Source organism: Peromyscus leucopus, chromosome 2 (assembly GCF_004664715.2).
Source record: "Peromyscus leucopus breed LL Stock chromosome 2, UCI_PerLeu_2.1, whole genome shotgun sequence".
NCBI lineage: Eukaryota > Metazoa > Chordata > Mammalia > Rodentia > Cricetidae > Peromyscus > Peromyscus leucopus.
The window spans coordinates 13,275,166-13,293,098 of record NC_051064.1 but is presented as its reverse complement, the minus strand read 5'-3'; the positions used below and the strand labels follow the sequence as shown (position 1 = coordinate 13,293,098).

Sequence of the window (17,933 nt, the reverse complement as noted above, 5' to 3'; positions counted from 1 at the left end):
ACTTAGGCACTGGGCTCCTGGTATTTCTTTTGCAACTGAAGGCAACTTGATACACAAGGTGAAAACCACTGAAGTTTGAATATTTTTTGCTTTTAAAGAATAAAAGCAAGACAGTTATGGGAGGCCACTTTGAGACTTCTGGCTAAGAGGCTATCTGTCTTGCCACATGAAGACACAGAAAGTCCAAAGCCACATGAACCAATACTGTTCCGTTCCTGGACTCACATTTAAACAGCTGTTTGCTGTAATATCATCTTTTGGGTTTTCTGCTCTTAGATTGGCTGCCTTGATTTTTGTTACTACTCTGTTTATTTTATCTTAATTTACTCAATAGTTCTGCTCTTGGGGAGAGTTTTCTTTGACTTTCAGCCCACTGATAGAGCATTCAAGCCAAAATCCCTCTAGTTTGCCCTGGTTCAGTATGCATGGAAGCTGGTCTACCACTTCTACGACTGTCCAGTACCACTTATTATTTGGAGAACCAAACTCGTTGTTTTCAGATTTTGTGAAGTTGTTTACAGTTGGAATTGGATGTTTTCCTGTCTAAAAATGATGTGTTTTTTTTTTCTTCAAAGCCTTCCTCTTGCATGTAAATAATTATTGATGGCACAAACAATCCTTAGGAGTCTCTCTAAATTGCATACCTGCAGACACACTTCCATACCTCTTCAGGAATGACTCTCCTTCTTTCTGTTTTTTTTCTCTGCTTCTCTGACTATAATAACCCCCAAACATTTCTTTTATTCCTTGTCTGCTGTGTGTTATCTGGAAACATAAGCCTTTACTGCTATTCATTGAGGAACAGGAAGTGATACGTACTCTTATTCTACTGTCTAAAGCTTTCTCTGAGCAATGGCCTTCCTGTCCTTGTCTCATAGCATTATTGTTCTCTTCCAGTTCTTTGCAGGATAACTAGAGGTGCATTTGAAGGCATGTTTAGGTGGAATTTATATTTTTATTTTTAATACTCAATTTCAAATTAGCTTTCTACTCACCAGGTATTGTTCTGTTTATTCAAACTCATTGAAATATTAAATATCTGCTTTGGGGCAGCCAATGCCTTCAGAATTATAGAAACTAAGATAAGTGATGCTCAATATCAGTCTTTACTCAAAATGTGCAGAAAAATATGTGAACAGACAGTGACAGTAAAATATAACTGTCATGGTGTAGGTGGAGGGTTGCACCAGGCCTGTGGTAGTATGAAGGGGACAACAGACCATAAGGCTATCTGACCTGAAAGAAAATCTTCATAGAAAAGGAAAATTTAATCAGTGATGGATAGCAGTTCTGAAGAAATGAGGATCCAACACCTTACAGGCAAAAAGATATTCCAGAAGGAAAATAGTTTAATAGAAACCCTATAGACAGAACAAGCTTTTATTTCTCTAACTTGAAAAAGTTTGTAGAAGGAAAGAAGAGATACTTTTGGAATGGCAGGACAAAGACTTGTGTACCAATACTCTTGGCTATGTCTCCAAGGATATGGGATTTACTGGTAGACAATGGGGAAATGATAGAGACTTACATAAAAGCAGATATGAGAAGTTATCATTTCTGCCACCATCCATATTTCTCTCTCTCCATCTCCCTTAATTCTTTGTCATTGTCATGGGTCAAGTTCTTCAGTTTTTCTTTAACTTACTTTAAGCTGACTATAAACTCTATATTTAATTAGAGTCTACTTATTTAAACCTCTCACATCTGTGCACTCCTGTGGTGGTTAAAAACATGGGTCACTCTTTACTTCCTGTCCTCTGATAGTATAACTTGAGAATCTCCATTCTCTCTCTCTCTCTCTCTCTCTCTCTCTCTCTCTCTCTCTCTCTCTCTCTCTCTCTCTCTCACACACACACACACACACACACACACACACACACACACATCTATCTATCTATCTATTTATCCTCTATCATCTATCAATCATATATCTATAATCTATCAATCATCTATCTATCTATCTATCTATCTATCTATCTATCTACCTATCTGTCTATATCTCTATCTCCCTCCCTCCTTCTCCCCTCTTTCCTTTCTTGATTTTTGTACCAGAGAAGTTACAAATCAATCCTTATTAATATTCCCTTGCTAATCAACATTGTCCTTGTGTTCTTTTTGACAACAGAGAATAGAGCTTACTTTGACTATGCTTTCTTTTACATTCTTTAAAACTGTTTTATTCTCCATATTTCTTTGATCACAATGTCTGTTTTCTCCTCCATGTTCCTCTAATTAGAAGTACTAGAATCATGGTATGTGCCATCCTCTTTTCTTTCTATTTTCATCTCCACATCACTTTCTGCTGTGTGAATGGACCCTGGGGAGACATGAACAAAAAGATACTCATCCCAGATAGGGAATCAAAATCAATGACAAACCAAAGCAACAATATCTCCAAAGTCCAGTTTGATGAACCGGTCAGTGATTTGGGGGAAGTTACTTAGGAAAGAGGAAATAACTTAAAAACAGTCACATCAACAAAAGCCCATTCCAGCACAGGTGATGACTCTTGGTAGCTATAAACCAAGAACTCACTGCATAACTTGCAGGCAACTTGATAGATTTGAAGGTGTCTCTTTCAGGCAGCTCACCTGGTCAGAGCCTTTTCTAGGCAGCTTGACTGCTCTGACTTTTCCAGGTATCTTGACTGGTCTGAGCATCTTCTAGGTAGTTCTCCTAGTCTAGGTGTCTCTTAGCAATCCTTACTACTATATAAGCTTGGGGAAAGAAAGGGCTAATGAATCTGGTCAGGGATTTCCTGAAGCTATTGAGTTGTTGAATTCCTGAATTTTAATGAAATTGCTTGCAAGGTAGATGCTTCCCCTTGCTTTAGAAGAGTCTGAATCTTCAAGAACTTCCCTCAAAGATGAAATGCTTTATCTTAGAGGTAATTGCTATGCAACAGCTCCCACACTGTCTCTTCTGTCTTGCAGTTGATGCTATAGAGTAATTCCCAGAGTGACTCTATCAAATTGAAATGAGATTGTGCTCTTTGTCTCCCTGGAAACTTTCCGTACCATCTTCTTTAGACTAGCAGCCAACTCATTATTGTTATCTAAAATGCCATGCCTGCTCTAGCTCTGATTTTCTCTTTGACCTCATCATTTCTGTGCTTTGATATTTTCCATGTTATTCATATACTCTATTCTTACCTTGTTTACCTTGTTTCTATCTAGTCTTCTCCACTACAATATAAATGCTGTGAAGTAAATGGTTTTTTATTTGTTTGTTTTCTATTTTGTTCAGTATTTTTGGCCAAAACCTACAAAAGAACATCAAACACAGGAGATCTAGCTAAGCCATTGTGGGATAAATTAATAGCTTTATGAATGAGGTTGCTTTCACATAGCCACATTGTAAAGTTTGTGAATGCTAATATGGTGGTGTGCATGTGGTTTACTTTAGTGATTAAAAGTAAACATTCAGCAGGTGGCCTGAGAGGCATCTGAATGCTTATTATGCCTTACTGTATGACATTGAAAGTTTTATAAACTATCACCAGCCCTTTTCTGATTTACTAAAATGGAAATAATAATTATAAGTGGCCAAATCACATAAATTTTGCAAAAATTAAATAAGAAAGTAAGGATAAACTGAATGAAACCTCTACAGAAGAGTAAATAAGCTTCTAGTAATGATATATAATATTTTTCCATTACAATTAAAACATATTATATTTTTCTTTCTGCCTTAATTTTCATTCTTAGTTAATTTTATAAGAAAGGAACATAAGTTCCTTAAATTTGAAAATGCTTGTTGTCATCTGTTTTTTGTTAAATTTATTTATCATTATTTTATGTGCATTGGTGTTTTACCATGGATGTCGGGATCCCCTGGAACTGGAATTACAGACAGTTGTGAGCTGCCATGTGGGTACTGGGAATTGAACCCGGGTCCTCTGGAAGAGCAGTCAGCAGTCTTAACCACTAAGCCATCTCTCTAGTCCCTGTCATCTCTGTTTTAAAACCCCTTGAAATTTTTACACCAGTCTCTTGTCAATTTTCTTTAGAAAAGTAATGCTGAAAATATGTCAGTAGCTCCTTCATCTTCAGTGTGGCGATGTCACATGAGAATTGGCCTCATGACCCCTTTCATTCCTCTGAGACAGACTACTCCAAATGGAACTAATTTTGGTTGCTTTCCTACTTTGTGTCAAAAAATATATAAATCTCACGGGGCGGGGGGGGGGGAGCGTCATTAAATTGTATTATATTGTGTAAAATGGTTGGCAAGGGCTTTTCCTGAAAGTAATGTTTATTAAAAATTATTTTCATTTGTAGCAAGTCCTCCAAGGAAAGTGGTGCACTCCCTCTCCAATATCTTTAATGATTCCCCCTGGAAATTGAAATCCTTAGAAACTTAAGTCTTACAGGTGTGAATCTGAGCACTTCAGAAATGGAGATAGGAAGTCCACAAGTTGGAATTTGGCCGAGGCATACATAGTTAGATCTGCTTTTAAACTTAAAATGAAAATTTTAAAGAAGGATGAAAATGCAAAGGACCTAGGAAGAAAATGAAAAAAAGAGGTGTAGCAGAAGGTAGAAGAATGATCTGAATATCAACCCAAGACTTCTCTTGAATTTAGACTATATAGACTATATTATGCAAGTTTACTTAGGTGAGAATTTTCAGTGGGCGAACAAAGCTCCAAAGTAAATGCATTTTCTTCAGATAACCTATGCGTTGATTAGAACTGGTATTTACTAAGCTAGTACTACAACTATAATTACTGTGATAGCTAATAAATAGGTATTTTAAGTTACAGTGCTCCTGTATTCTTAGTTAATAAGATGTTAGAACTCACAAAGGAGTCACATGACATGAGTCCAAATCACAGCTATGTTTCAGCAGGATCTGCTGTTCTGGAAAAGCAAATCATCTGTGCCTTTTGGGACTCTTACCTGTATAAGTAGAGTTTTTATATTTGCTGTATTTTTTATTATTGCAAAATTTGTGTTAAATGTAGTGGTTATAACATGAGAGGTTATGTAGCTTACCTTATGATTGGAAAGATATTTTAACACCAGTGATACTGGGTTTTGATATTGCTGGTCTTTTAAAACGTTCTTTCTTTTACTCTCTACGCATCTATCTCACTATCACCCTTTAAAGCAAACATTTGCCAGTAGGAAAGCCAGTGTTAAAATCATATTGACCACTGCAGTAAAGGGGTCCTTTGATTTTTCTTGGTTAATGTTTTGATAACACTGTTTCCTTTTTCAATTCCATCACTTGCAATAATCTTAACCTCTATTCTTCTCATTTGACAGGAAATGATTTATTCCTTGTAGCAGTTCATGAACTAGGGCATGCTCTAGGACTGGAGCATTCCAATGACCCCACTGCTATCATGGCACCATTTTACCAGTACATGGAAACGGACAACTTCAAGCTCCCTAATGATGATTTACAGGGCATCCAGAAAATATATGGTAGGTTCCAATGTTCCTGTTTTCCTAATTATTTGGAGCAACTGGAAGTCATGCACATTTTTTTTCCTTTGAGGTAGAGTCAAAGGACAGAGAAAAATGGAAGAAAAATGTTCTGTCCTATGGGCAATATTCTAACATCAGTCAAGTTGTATTGGCAATTGTCCCCCAAATCTTAAAATATAGATTACCAGAAAGACTTAATCACTGATAGAGCTTTCTTGTTGAGTTTGGTGGAAACTTACACTCATGAAAATAATGTGCACATTTAAAATTTAGGTAGTAGTATATTAAAATAAATAATAACTTCATAAACATAGGTAAAAGTACAAATAGCGACATAATATAAGAAAACTGTCTCCTCCACTGACAACTGGACTTAGTGTTTAAAATTCCTGTTAATTCTAAGACAAACCACTTTTCAGGGTCAAGAAAATAAGTTATGCATGATGAGAATGTATTGACCTCAAAGGCATAATTATTGGGTCAGAATGAAAGTCAACAAGAAAGGCATGAAAGCAAATAAGTGGCTAGGTTTTTATCAGCAGATTGCATGGGTTACATTTCCAAGATTTCAAACTATATTTCTAGTTTGGTAGTATTGTTTTACTAAAAAGCTTTATTCAGCAAATGCAAATTAAGAGAAATGTAGAAAAACTATCATGCATATTTACTGTGACCATAACTTCCTCAGTACAACCAGTGACCTTAGTAAAGACATTTATTTCACATATTATTAAGATTTTGATGTCCATTATTTACCTATAGCAGGTATACTTTGCTAGATCAAGGAAATGAAGCTTTCATTTTTAGAAAGATATGTGTGTGCTATCAGTCTGTCAAGTTTGTGTCCAGAAGGTATGATTTGCATTTTAAACAGTGTAATTCACGTGCACTAATTTGTTTTGCATTTATTGGTTTTTCAATTTTAATAGTGAAGTCATAATCATTCTCGTAGGGTTAAAGTAAATTTGAAATTGGATTGGATGTGCTGATACATGTCACAGACACAAATCCAAAGAGCTTGGATATTGAGAGAGAGATCCATTGACTGTGTGTGTCATCATAAATTCCTTATACATGGTTAGCTCAAAGAAGTCTCTTTCTCATGACCTCATGAATTTGTAGTCTAGACTGAAGGGCTGTGAAAGAATATCCATCCCATATCTAAATTTTAAGTGTGAACAACTCTATTTATTAAAGAGAAAGAGCATCAGTCCCATGAGGAATGATGGCTAACATCTGTTGAAAATTACATGAGTAAACTGGCTCGACTTGGAAGCCTTTTTTAAGAAATGCTTTACATTAATATTTCACCAGTGGTATGTTAATCAATGGACACTTTAGATTCATTATTTAAGTGAAACACTGAGCTATTTGTCAGGACATTTCATTAAAATAAAATAGTGAAATCGGTAAAGGCTTATAATAGATAGTTGGAGACATATGTTAGAATAACCTTTGATTTGCTAGTGTGTTTATCTTTGGAAATATTTTCATGGGATCAACATCTGTCAAAGTCCAGTTTCCTCTTGAATGAAGTGCACAGATATGAGTCCAGTATTTATTCTCATACTTCTGTTTTTTCATGAAAAACCTACTTCCAAACAGGTTTTGAGAGCAACTTTCCAACAGTGACTGGGTTGAAGCTATAAAATAAAACTCAGTAAAAATTAACAAAGAAATCACAGTGCTAGGCGCTGAACTCCAGCCTTATTAGGACCGTTGGGAGGGTTGGAGGGTTTGTGTTTTCAGAAAATGTTCGGTCTTAGCGACCTCTTCGCTTGCTTAGTCTGTGGCCTCTGCTGATAAGCGCTTGTTCTCTGTAGCATATCTTCCAGCACTATTCCAGTTTTAAGTGAGCCAAGCACTGTCCTCATGTTTTCAAAAGGTCCACCTGACAAGATCCCTCCACCCACAAGACCTCTACCGACAGTGCCCCCTCACCGATCTGTCCCTCCGGCTGACCCAAGGAAAAATGACAGGCCAAAGCCTCCCCGGCCTCCCACTGGCAGACCTTCCTATCCAGGAGCCAAACCCAACATCTGTGATGGGAACTTCAACACTCTAGCTATTCTTCGACGGGAGATGTTTGTTTTTAAGGTAGGAGACCATGATTTATTTTTTAAGAGTAGATAAAGTGTCTAGTGTCGTTTTAGAAAACAAGGTCTCATTCATTCTAACCTTACCTTCCAGACTCTCTCACAGTTAAGGGGTTCAAAAAAAAAAAAAAAAGCATCCTAAAAAATACATGCACAAATGGGCGTAGATGTCTAGCAGAAGATTGCTGTGACATTCTATTTTGGGAAAGCACTTATGTCAGCAGGAGCTGAAATGCCTGGAAATGTGAGGTTGAAAAAGTACTGCATGTTATGAAGAGATAAAATAGCAGAATTTAAATCATGAATGGGATCTAATAGCGGTGATTTGCTTGCCAGCTTAGCCACTTCCCAGCATGCTGGTGCTGTGATGTCTTAGTGTATGAATCTTAAAATGTCTCTGTAATTTCAGCTGACAATTGCTACATTGCTTGTTTGTTTCATTGTTAATATTGTTTTTGGGGGTGGGGTGGAATTGTCATTATTTCGTTTGATTTTTTTTTTTCATTTTGTCGGTTTTTGGGGGGTCTAATGTTACCCACTTTAGTTAAATCACTATGAGCACATTATTTACACTTGATAGCACTTGTTTTTCTTTTGCAGACTACTTAATTTATATTTTTAATTTCAAGCTATAAAATTATATTTTACACTAAAAAATGTACTTGATCAAATTCTTTTATTCTCAGTAACACCAAAGAACAGTTTGTGAAAAGAGAAAATAGGTAGTAAATATGAGCAAAGTGAATTTAAATGTCACATGAAAATCTCAGAATTAGCTGGTTAATTAAGTACAACTGTAAGTGCTAATAAAAGTTTTAAAAAAAGAAAATCAGATTGAAAATAAAAAGAAAATTTTGGAATACAAAGTTGTAAGCATATTATAAGAATATTACCCCAATATTTATAAAGGACTCTAATTTTAAGTATGTTACTAATCTTAGATGCAGGTGGTAAAGAAAAGGTTTACTTTATTTATGTGTGTATTCACACATCTGTATATGTGTCTGCTGTTGCTACTGGTTGATGATTCCCAAAGTTACTCTTCAAAATTCACCACTATTCACAGCTGCTCTGTGGTTAAGTCATAGCAACCAATTGGAAAGAAAATGAAAACAAAATATAGCAGTTTGTTTATTCCATATGACCAGGATTTTGTTTTTACTGCCTTTAGATAAATTTCCACATTACAACATGATACCTTGATAAAATAAAATTTCCATAGTATCACTATTATCTAAAAATATAATTTGAAATTAACCCTGCTGCATTCTTATTTCTGTCTGTCTAAACAGACTGGTATTCTCAGAAGAGCATGATAGCTACATCTCTAGCAATCAAATCAACTTCACCTGCTTCTCTGTCCTGCATTCTGTACCATGCAGAGGGTGAACTGGACTAAGTAACAAAGTCCTGTGGATACTGGTTCAAAAATCAGGACTATAAGAAAAGCTCATAGATCAGACTCTATAATGCAAGGCAATTTTAACTACTTTTGTTCTTCCCTAATTTAGTATTTTACCTTAGAATCCTTATCAAAACTACTTAAGGAAACAGTTCCTAATATAAATTTGAAATGTCTTAGATATAACATCATGTGAAAGACATTATATTCTTAATAACACCTTTCTTAATACTACACACATTTACAGCTTCCATATTTCTTGTTCTGCACATGATAAGCATTCATGCTTAAGATGATTTGGTAAACACCAATAATGTATAAATACAAACTAGCTTCCCCTTCTATGCACAGATCATATGACTAACTGAATAAAAAAATGAACATGAATGTAAATACCATTAAGACATACATAGCATTTATAACATTGATATTAAGAGACAGTACTCTGGTTTAATACAAATAGAAGTTTTAGCATTTTGAATTAATTTTAAGAGCAGAATTTTCTAAAATTGGTAAATAAATAGGTAACAGACAGTTCCTTCCATCGAAAAGATTGAGCATGATATTATCTAATACACAGTGCCTAGTACTATAATTCAGATGTGAACAACTTGAGATTTAGGTAGAAGGCACAATGGGAGGTTGCCTACTCTTAGTCAATGCTGTTACAGTCTGGGTAATCAATGTGTGCCAAGTTGAACACTAGGCACATATCCACCATCTCTGAACCCAACAACAACTGGATAGCATTTTTTGTCTTACTAGAAAATGGAATTTCAGAAAACTTAAGTCATTTATTCTCTTTCAATAACTGTAAAGAGCAGTTGAACTAGGTCTATTTGATTTCAGTCCATTGTGCTTCTAACTCAACTTTTTAACTCTGTTATCTGGAAAATCAGAAAATGTTCCAAAACTAAGTTTAACTGAATCTTGTGACGTTATAAATGTTGAAGGAATATTTTTTGGATCCCTGTCTGTGTTGTTCTAGGTGCTGACAAATTAACAGTATATAATAGAGGTTAGACCCTTATTTCTTAGAGCTTGCATTCAAGTTTTCAAGGTGAACAGTAGAGTGAGAGAGTGTTATGTTTTGCATGTTTAATGTACTCTACGTGCTCTTGTGCTTGAATGTGTTACCAGGTGATGATATTGCTTTGGGAGGTCTTGGAAACCTTAGGACTATGGTCTAGCTCGCCAAATGTGAACAGGAGTGAACCTGGAAGGTGGTGTTCACTTCTGGTTCCAACCATTAATTTCTTCTTGGGCAATCACAAGGTGAATGAGCCTCCATCTCCTCCATCTCCTCCTGTGAAACCACCCCCGTGGAGAGAGCAACAGTGGCATTTCATTTCACCATGATGGATTGCATTTCCTGAAGCCACAAGCCAAAATAAGCCTTCCTACTTTGAGTTGTCTCTGTCAGTGTCTACCATAGTAACAAGAAAAGTAAATAATATACATACTGCATATGTAGGCTCCATGAATGAATGTTGTGGGTACACATGGAAGTCAAAATATACTGTGTGGACGACAGTTGGTCTGCTAATTGCTCCCTATGTGCTATACCTATCTAACCCAGATGACCTTCATTTTTATATCCATGTCAATTCCCTATACCTATACTTCCTGCTTGATAGTCTCTGCCAGTCTGTCTTTTAAACTCCTGTCTCTGTAAGCACACACTTTCTCATATTTTACCCTGTTGATTAGCCTGTCAAATATATTTAGGAATTTTTTGTTTGATACTCTTAACTTATGTAGTGTGATTTTTTTACTTTTCTTTATCAAAAACTCTATACAAATTAGAGACTGTTTTATCCATTAATCTTTCCCATCTCCACCCAACTCTCCCTTAGTTTCATTGCCTGGTGGTTTATCCTGGGAAGCCCCAGGTTCTTGAACCATTGTGAACCCAATGTCTTTGCAGGAAACTCAGATCCTGACTGCCTGTTTTCACAAAAATTGTTCTAATTGTTTTGTATAACCTGTTTCGTGCATGTATATAACACATTGGTTTGTTGTCTATGATAATTTGTCCTTGTTGCATACTTTTAAGTAGCTGATAGACTCGCTCAGATCCACAATTAGTTCATGCCCCAATGCTTACCACTAACCACCAGGAATCTCAGTGTAGCAACTTCTTCAAGCCAAAGGTAATATATCCCATAAATATGAAAAGCAATGAAATAATAAATGTTTTATTCTTGTTCTTTTTTTTTTTTTTTGAAAAGCCCATTAAATTTATTTGGTTTGTTTGTTTATTACTGGGATTTCAAGTGCCATGATGTGTGCATGGAAGTCAGAATACAACTTGAGGTAAACTTCAGAATGCTTTCATCACATGGGTCCCAGGATCACACTCGGGTTTTCTGGCTTACTTCCAAATGAGTGTTCCTGCTGTCCTATTCTTTATGTTTTTTGGAAAGATTTTAATGAGCATTAATATACTTAAATTCTATATGTATGTTTTAACCAAAAAATTGAAAATCTAGTTTTATATGTAAGGTAATAACTTAAGTTACATTTGTTTCCTTGTTGGAAAGAATTCTTGCTTTACAATAGGAGTTTCAGCATAGTTCCTTTTGTTTGCTAGGTTTCTCTCATAGAATGTAATATCATCTTCTCATCTACAATGAGTTATATTGGAACCATGTTCCAACTGGGTGGTGTGTGTGTGTGTGTGTGTGTGTGTGTGTGTGTGTGTGTGCATGCACAAGTGTTCTATATTAATGCTTGTATCAGAAAGCTACCCCCCTGCAGCTTTATAATCATTGGGAACTGTAAAGTCACCTAAGGCAAGCATTGAGGATCAGAGAAAAATACCAAGGAACTGAGAAAAAATAACAATACCATAAGAAGCATTGTCATTCCCTAGGACTGTTTGCTGAAGATATCAGGTGTCACAACTGAGGTGACAATAATGGGACCTAATTGTTCAGTGAACATAGCATATGCCTTTGGTCTTTAACAGAAAAATATTGAATGATTGGTTTTTATTTTAGTGTGAATTAAATTGTGTTTGAAAGAATGAAACTGTAGCTGTAGTGTTTGAAGCTAGAAAATGGAAGAAAGTCATATCATTAATGTAAAAAGATTTGGCTTTCTCAACTGATTAGTTCTCTGTATCAAGCCCAGCAAGCAAAGGCCAGTAGTAACTAGCCTGAAGAGGCCAGGGCAAGAAGGAACTGCTGTCAGTGCAGAGTAAGATCGAGGTTCTAGATTAGGAACCATTTCATAATGTATAGTGCAGCAAGCCACAATAATATATTATAGAGATTCAGCTGTGTATAATAAGCCATACCTTGACTGACCAAAGTGTCCTTCAAGACAAAGCCATTTATCAAGGAATATTTGGTGTTATTTAACTTATTAATATATAACAGCTCTCTTCTGCTATGGAATTCTTAACTTATTAATATATAACAGCTCTCTTCTGCTATGGAATTCTTGTAAGCTCATATACTAGGCCATATTGGCAGACAGCTAAGCTTCTCAGATCTACTGCTGATCCACTAGGTAACTAACACTCCTGCAGGGCCTAGGAGACAGGTGGGTGCCTGTAGATACATAGCTTTGTTTCTTGTGTAAATGAAGTTCAGACCATGCCTTGCCTTCAGGCCTAGTAGCACTGCAGAGCTATTGACTCAGGACAGTAGGGCTTTTTGCATAAGCAAGTGCAGTAAGGACTGGAGCTGAATTCCAGAGGCAGGCAGAGCCACGTGGCCAGAGAGAAGAGAACAAGGAGAATTTCTGTAGATGGTAGACAGAGCTGCCATGGCCAGGGAGAGGAGTAATCAGAGTTTCTCAGAGTCCGGGTAAGGAGCAAGGAAGCAAAGATGGAAGACAAAGGAACAGAGGTCAGAAGCAAAGGAGTTCACGTACAGAAAGGAGCTGAATGTGAGAACAGAGCTGAAGTTGTATAGATAGAATTTTGTCTTAGAGAAATGAAATAATGGATGAAAGAGCATGGAGTATATAGATTCTTTTCCTTCAAATAACCCCACACCAGATGTAGCGTCTTCCCCAGGACTCTGGGAGGAATCTTCTTAGAGCAGGCCCCTAGAAAATCCTGTTAATACAGGACAACAAACCAAAGGAGATATTGTTGAGGGTCCATTTAAAAAATAATTTTCTTCAAGTTTGATAGTTTCATCCATATATATAATGAAATATCATAATATCCACTCCCCGTTATGGCCTCCAACACCTCACCCTACAGCTTCATATCTTCTTTTTTAATAACTTTGTCCATAGCTCACCAATAAGGGGTGGGGCTTGGCGAATCCCTGCCCTGTTCATGCTGGACTTTCCTGCGGGCTTGATCTTATATGGATAATCATAGCTGCTCTGAGGTTCTAAGTGCACTAGCCACACCATATCCATATAAGCCTTTCTCAGAAGCATTCCTCCCCCTCTTCTGACTCTTGAATTCCAAATTTTTGTCCAGTTTTATTTGTATTTAATATATCAGAATCTTTATTTTCTCATGAATGGCAATCTTTATTGATATTGATATGTGACCATACTTAATTATACTGAGGAATTCCAAATAAATATAAAGTAGAGTCCAATTTCATTCAAGAAAAAATTTTTTTTTGTTTTATTTGATCATTTTCCTACAAGTGAACAACTTCTTACTAAAAAGAAAAGAAGATGGGAAGAGACATATTTAAGCAAGATATAGAAATTTAAGAATTCAGCCTCAAATATATTTTCATAATATTTTATAATAATGTGTTTTAATCCCTCAGTATTTGACAATGAAACTCTGACTGCCTCAATCTAAAAATATTTAATCTTCTTTCCTTGTATGATATTATCATCTTATCTCAATACAAGACACTGTCACATCTCACCTTAAATATAATATTTTTTAAATGAAGCTCCTGCTTTTCTCCGAAGAAATGTGTTTGTACCACCTGACTTCCCAAACTCTTTCTAAGTCAAAGATTTTATTGAATGTAGGAGTGCTAAGCTTATATTTGGATACTAGCCATAAAGAGACCAAAACTGCATAATTGTATAATATATAATTTAATATGTGACTATGGTATATATTTTGAATATTAAGTTGTTTTTTCAAGTACATTTTATTTTGGTAAAAATAGATATTGCTAAAATCCTTTTCATTGGGAGATGAGCAGTATCTTCTCCTAAGGTCTCAGTGACAAGCTGAAACACAATTTCACCAAAGTTCATTTTGGCAGAGATAAAAGAATTATGTATAGGGGTGTGGACACCCCTTTCCAACTGGCCATATTTGGTAAGCTTTATCTAGTAGCAGGGATGACAGCTTCACTATAACCACATAAATGGAGTCTCGACTCTAAACCACACACACACACACACACACACACACACAGGAACTCACCTACACAAATGCACATGCAAACACACTTACACACAGGCCCATGCACACGTACACACACATTTGTTCTGATCTCTATGCCAGGTCATATATGTACAAACTTGTCAGTTGGTAGGAGCAGTTGTATACTCAAGAAGAGGTGGCGTACACTGTCAGCAAGTCCAGCTGGGAAGGCCCTCTGCAGGGACCACAGCCTGAGACTGAAAAATATTAAGTGCTTTGTTCAGAGGACAGTCACTCACGACAATATGTAAGGGCAGAACCATTCTGTCTATAGTGATGTTAACTTCCTGGCTGTATTTAATTCATGTAAATTCAATGTCAAATATAACTTTTTTCTGATTCATGTGTTATATATTTTATAATCTGTCTGTTTATATTGAAAAATTTCACAAGATATGCTCATTTTCCCAATTCGTGGTTCAGAACACTTATATTTATTCATTTAATATAAATAATCAGCTTAGTTTTGAGTTTTTTACTAAACACGTAAAATATAATTTTTATTGAAGAATTCTTCAAAATCATTTCTCCTAAATGTTAATCATTTTTATTTGATATTTCTACATGTTTCAGTCTTGATCCCTTAACAGTCTGATCATGAAATCCCTCTGCAGGCATGTGGCTTAGTGTCTGCTGACAGGCTTTTTGGAGATGATAGCAGATGAAGGAAATGAAGCTCATTCACTGTGGCAACCATAAATTGATAGCCTCCTTTGGAGGGAATGGGCACAGTTGGTAGGTGGGAAGGGTGTGTCTTGTCCCATACACCCTCTCTCTTTCCTGATCGCCAACCTTTGCTCCCTCGAATGTTCCCCATGCTGTTCTTCTCAAGCTCATGACCAAGTCACAATGGACATGCCCAGGATACCATGACCTCAGATTAAGCTTTCTTCCTTTTTCATTGTCAGGTAATCTGTCCCTGTGGATTAAAAAAAAATATGCTGGACAAAATTGCTTATATTCTGTAAAGCAGGAGTTAAATTTTCCTGCTTTTATGCCCACTTTAAGTATAAGTTAGCTCTGTTGTGATCATCACTGCAACCTTCAGTTATTTAAAATCATTTGTAAAAAAATCACCAGGTCTTTCAAAAATTTTTAGAGCATTTATTTATCTTCACAAGATGGTCATATGTGTGTGTATATATATTATATATATGTATATATATATATAATAAAATATGAATAAAGCTATAATCATCACCAAATTATGCAGCTTCCTAAAAATTTCCTTGAAAATCATGGAAAAAATAAACATTTACATCACAAACCTCTAGAAAGACAGCTAGAAGCATAGTGGTTTTACAAAAACACCCCAGGAATCAGCTAGACTGAATAAATAGGAAACATTCCTCGGCATAATTAAACCAGTCATAAAATTTAGCTTACATGGAAATAATGTGGTATAACTGTGGCATTCAATAAATATTTATTTACTGAATGGTATTTTTGCTTATAACTCTCTATTCCCTGAATTTGAATTCCATGAGGAGGGTTCTCAACATTCTTATTCAATATTCTATTCCCAATACTTAGAATAGTTTTTGCAATTAGCACATCATATTTTTTCTTTAAAAGAGATTATTATTTGGGATATAAAAAACTTTAATTATGTAAATTAAAATGAATTAAATAAGGGGAAGATTACAATGTGCTGGCATGGAAAGACAATATTGGAAAATAATTACTCTCCCACATTATGCTACAAGTAATAATTGTAATTCTAATGGGATAGGAGAAGGGGAGTCCTTAGTTTTCAAATTTTTAAATGATATGTAGACAAGGTAATTTTAATAGTGCAAGTCTTCTGGCAGACTTTCATTCCAAGCTCTATCCATCATCAACCCCCTACATACCATGATTGATGGGTTTTTTTTTTAGTTCTCAGTGTATCAGAATGAGTGCTTTGCCCACTGATATTTCATGTTTTATACAGTATAAGAAAATGTCAAATGAATATGTAGCAATCACATCAGGGGAAACACAAATGCTTAGCTTTCTTTCCATGGCTACAGCTGTTCTGTTGCTACTTATATAGAGATGCCTGATAAGCAAGATTTGAAAATTCTGCAAATTGTTCTCTCAAATAAGATCCCGACTTCAGCAACAGGAAAGAGAAGGACTAGATACAGAGTGGGTAACCAACAGTTTTTGCAGCTCTTTCTAAAAGTTCGTAATTTCATGAAGTTCCTGAATTTTAGGTATTATGATCAGATAATTTATAGAATTCATAATGAATAAAAGAAAGTAGTATTTTTAGCCCAAATGATTCTTACAGATTTTTCCTCAGGTCCTTAATATCATATACCCAATAATGAAATAATATACTACTAATAATAATAGTAATACTCATTTAGTACCCATGAGCCACTAGACACCTTCGGTGTTTTAAATATGTTGTCATACATAAACTACATGTTATATAACAACAAAAGGCCTCAGAAGGTTAACTGTTTCCACTGCATACTCTAGAGAGCTTACCACTGAAGATCCTATTTTCATTCATACTATTTTTGTTTTGTACTCAAATAATATAATTACATTTTATTGAATTCATGTGTGATGTGTATGTGGGTGTGGATGTTGTCCATGTATGTGTATGTACAGTCATCAGTAGGACATGATGTGTGTGTAGAGGCCAGATAATAACTTGTGGACTCAGTTCATCCTTTCACTGACTGCATGGGTCCAGAAGATCTAGCTCAGGTCATGAGACTTGATGGCAAGCACCCTTACGAGGGCGCCATCTTGCCAGTCCTGGGTTTATTTCATTTTTTGTGTGGTTTGAGTCCAACTATGTTTAAGAAATGGCAATTTTTTAGATGGTAGTAAAACATAAAATGTCTAGAAATAAATGTATTGTAAAAAGTGCAAACCTTTCAAAGAATTCAAGTGAAAGTTTATTTTATAAAAATAACCCCAAATAAATTTTTAACAAATTAAAAGATCCATCCAAGTTTTTTGTTCTGTATTTCTCTCATGAGCACTTAATGGCTAAACCCATATGTTTTGTTCCTGCATTGACTAAAGTGACAACATCCTGAACACCATCCAAGTGCTCATCAATGAGAATTTGTATTAGACAATTGAATGCAGTGTAACTTTTAAATACTGAGGTTATTCATATATATATATATATATATATATATATATATATATATATATATATATAAACTCTGTTGCTTCAGAACAAAGAGATACACAACAGTTACTCAGACATGTATGAATGCAATCAGTGGAATGGATACAGGATGGACTAAGCAAAATATTTAGGGAGGAAAAGTAAATTACCAGGAATATGAAAGTTCAGATCTGCAGCTTAGGTGTTTAGAAATCTGTGTTGTAAATATACATATGATATATTAATGATAGATGTGTTTATATTTGTATATATGTACATTTATATAGGCAAGACCATACCATAAGCAAAAGAAATAAGGTTCAATGACATCATGTTACAACCGAATGAGAACAGTTATCTCTTGATTACAAAATTGAAGTTATTGAGGCTCAGAACATGCTTAATGGTATCATGCTCACCTAGAACATGAAAGTGCCTGTGCTCAATCCCTAAATATGCCAAAAACAGTAGTGATCATTTCTAGGATTCTATTACCTTTGTTGTGTTTTTT

The 17,933-nt window shown here is 35.4% G+C and overlaps 1 protein-coding gene across 1 annotated transcript in view; it reads left to right on the top strand.

Moving 5' to 3' along the window:
* The window catches only part of Mmp16 (matrix metallopeptidase 16), a 251,439-nt gene that overhangs the window by 172,920 nt on the left and 60,586 nt on the right, over positions 1–17,933 (top strand). The window contains exons 5-6 of the mRNA XM_028871631.2: positions 5,271–5,432; positions 7,321–7,532. Of these exons, the coding sequence (XP_028727464.1) occupies positions 5,271–5,432; positions 7,321–7,532 (374 nt within the window). The remainder of the gene's footprint in view (positions 1–5,270; positions 5,433–7,320; positions 7,533–17,933) is intronic.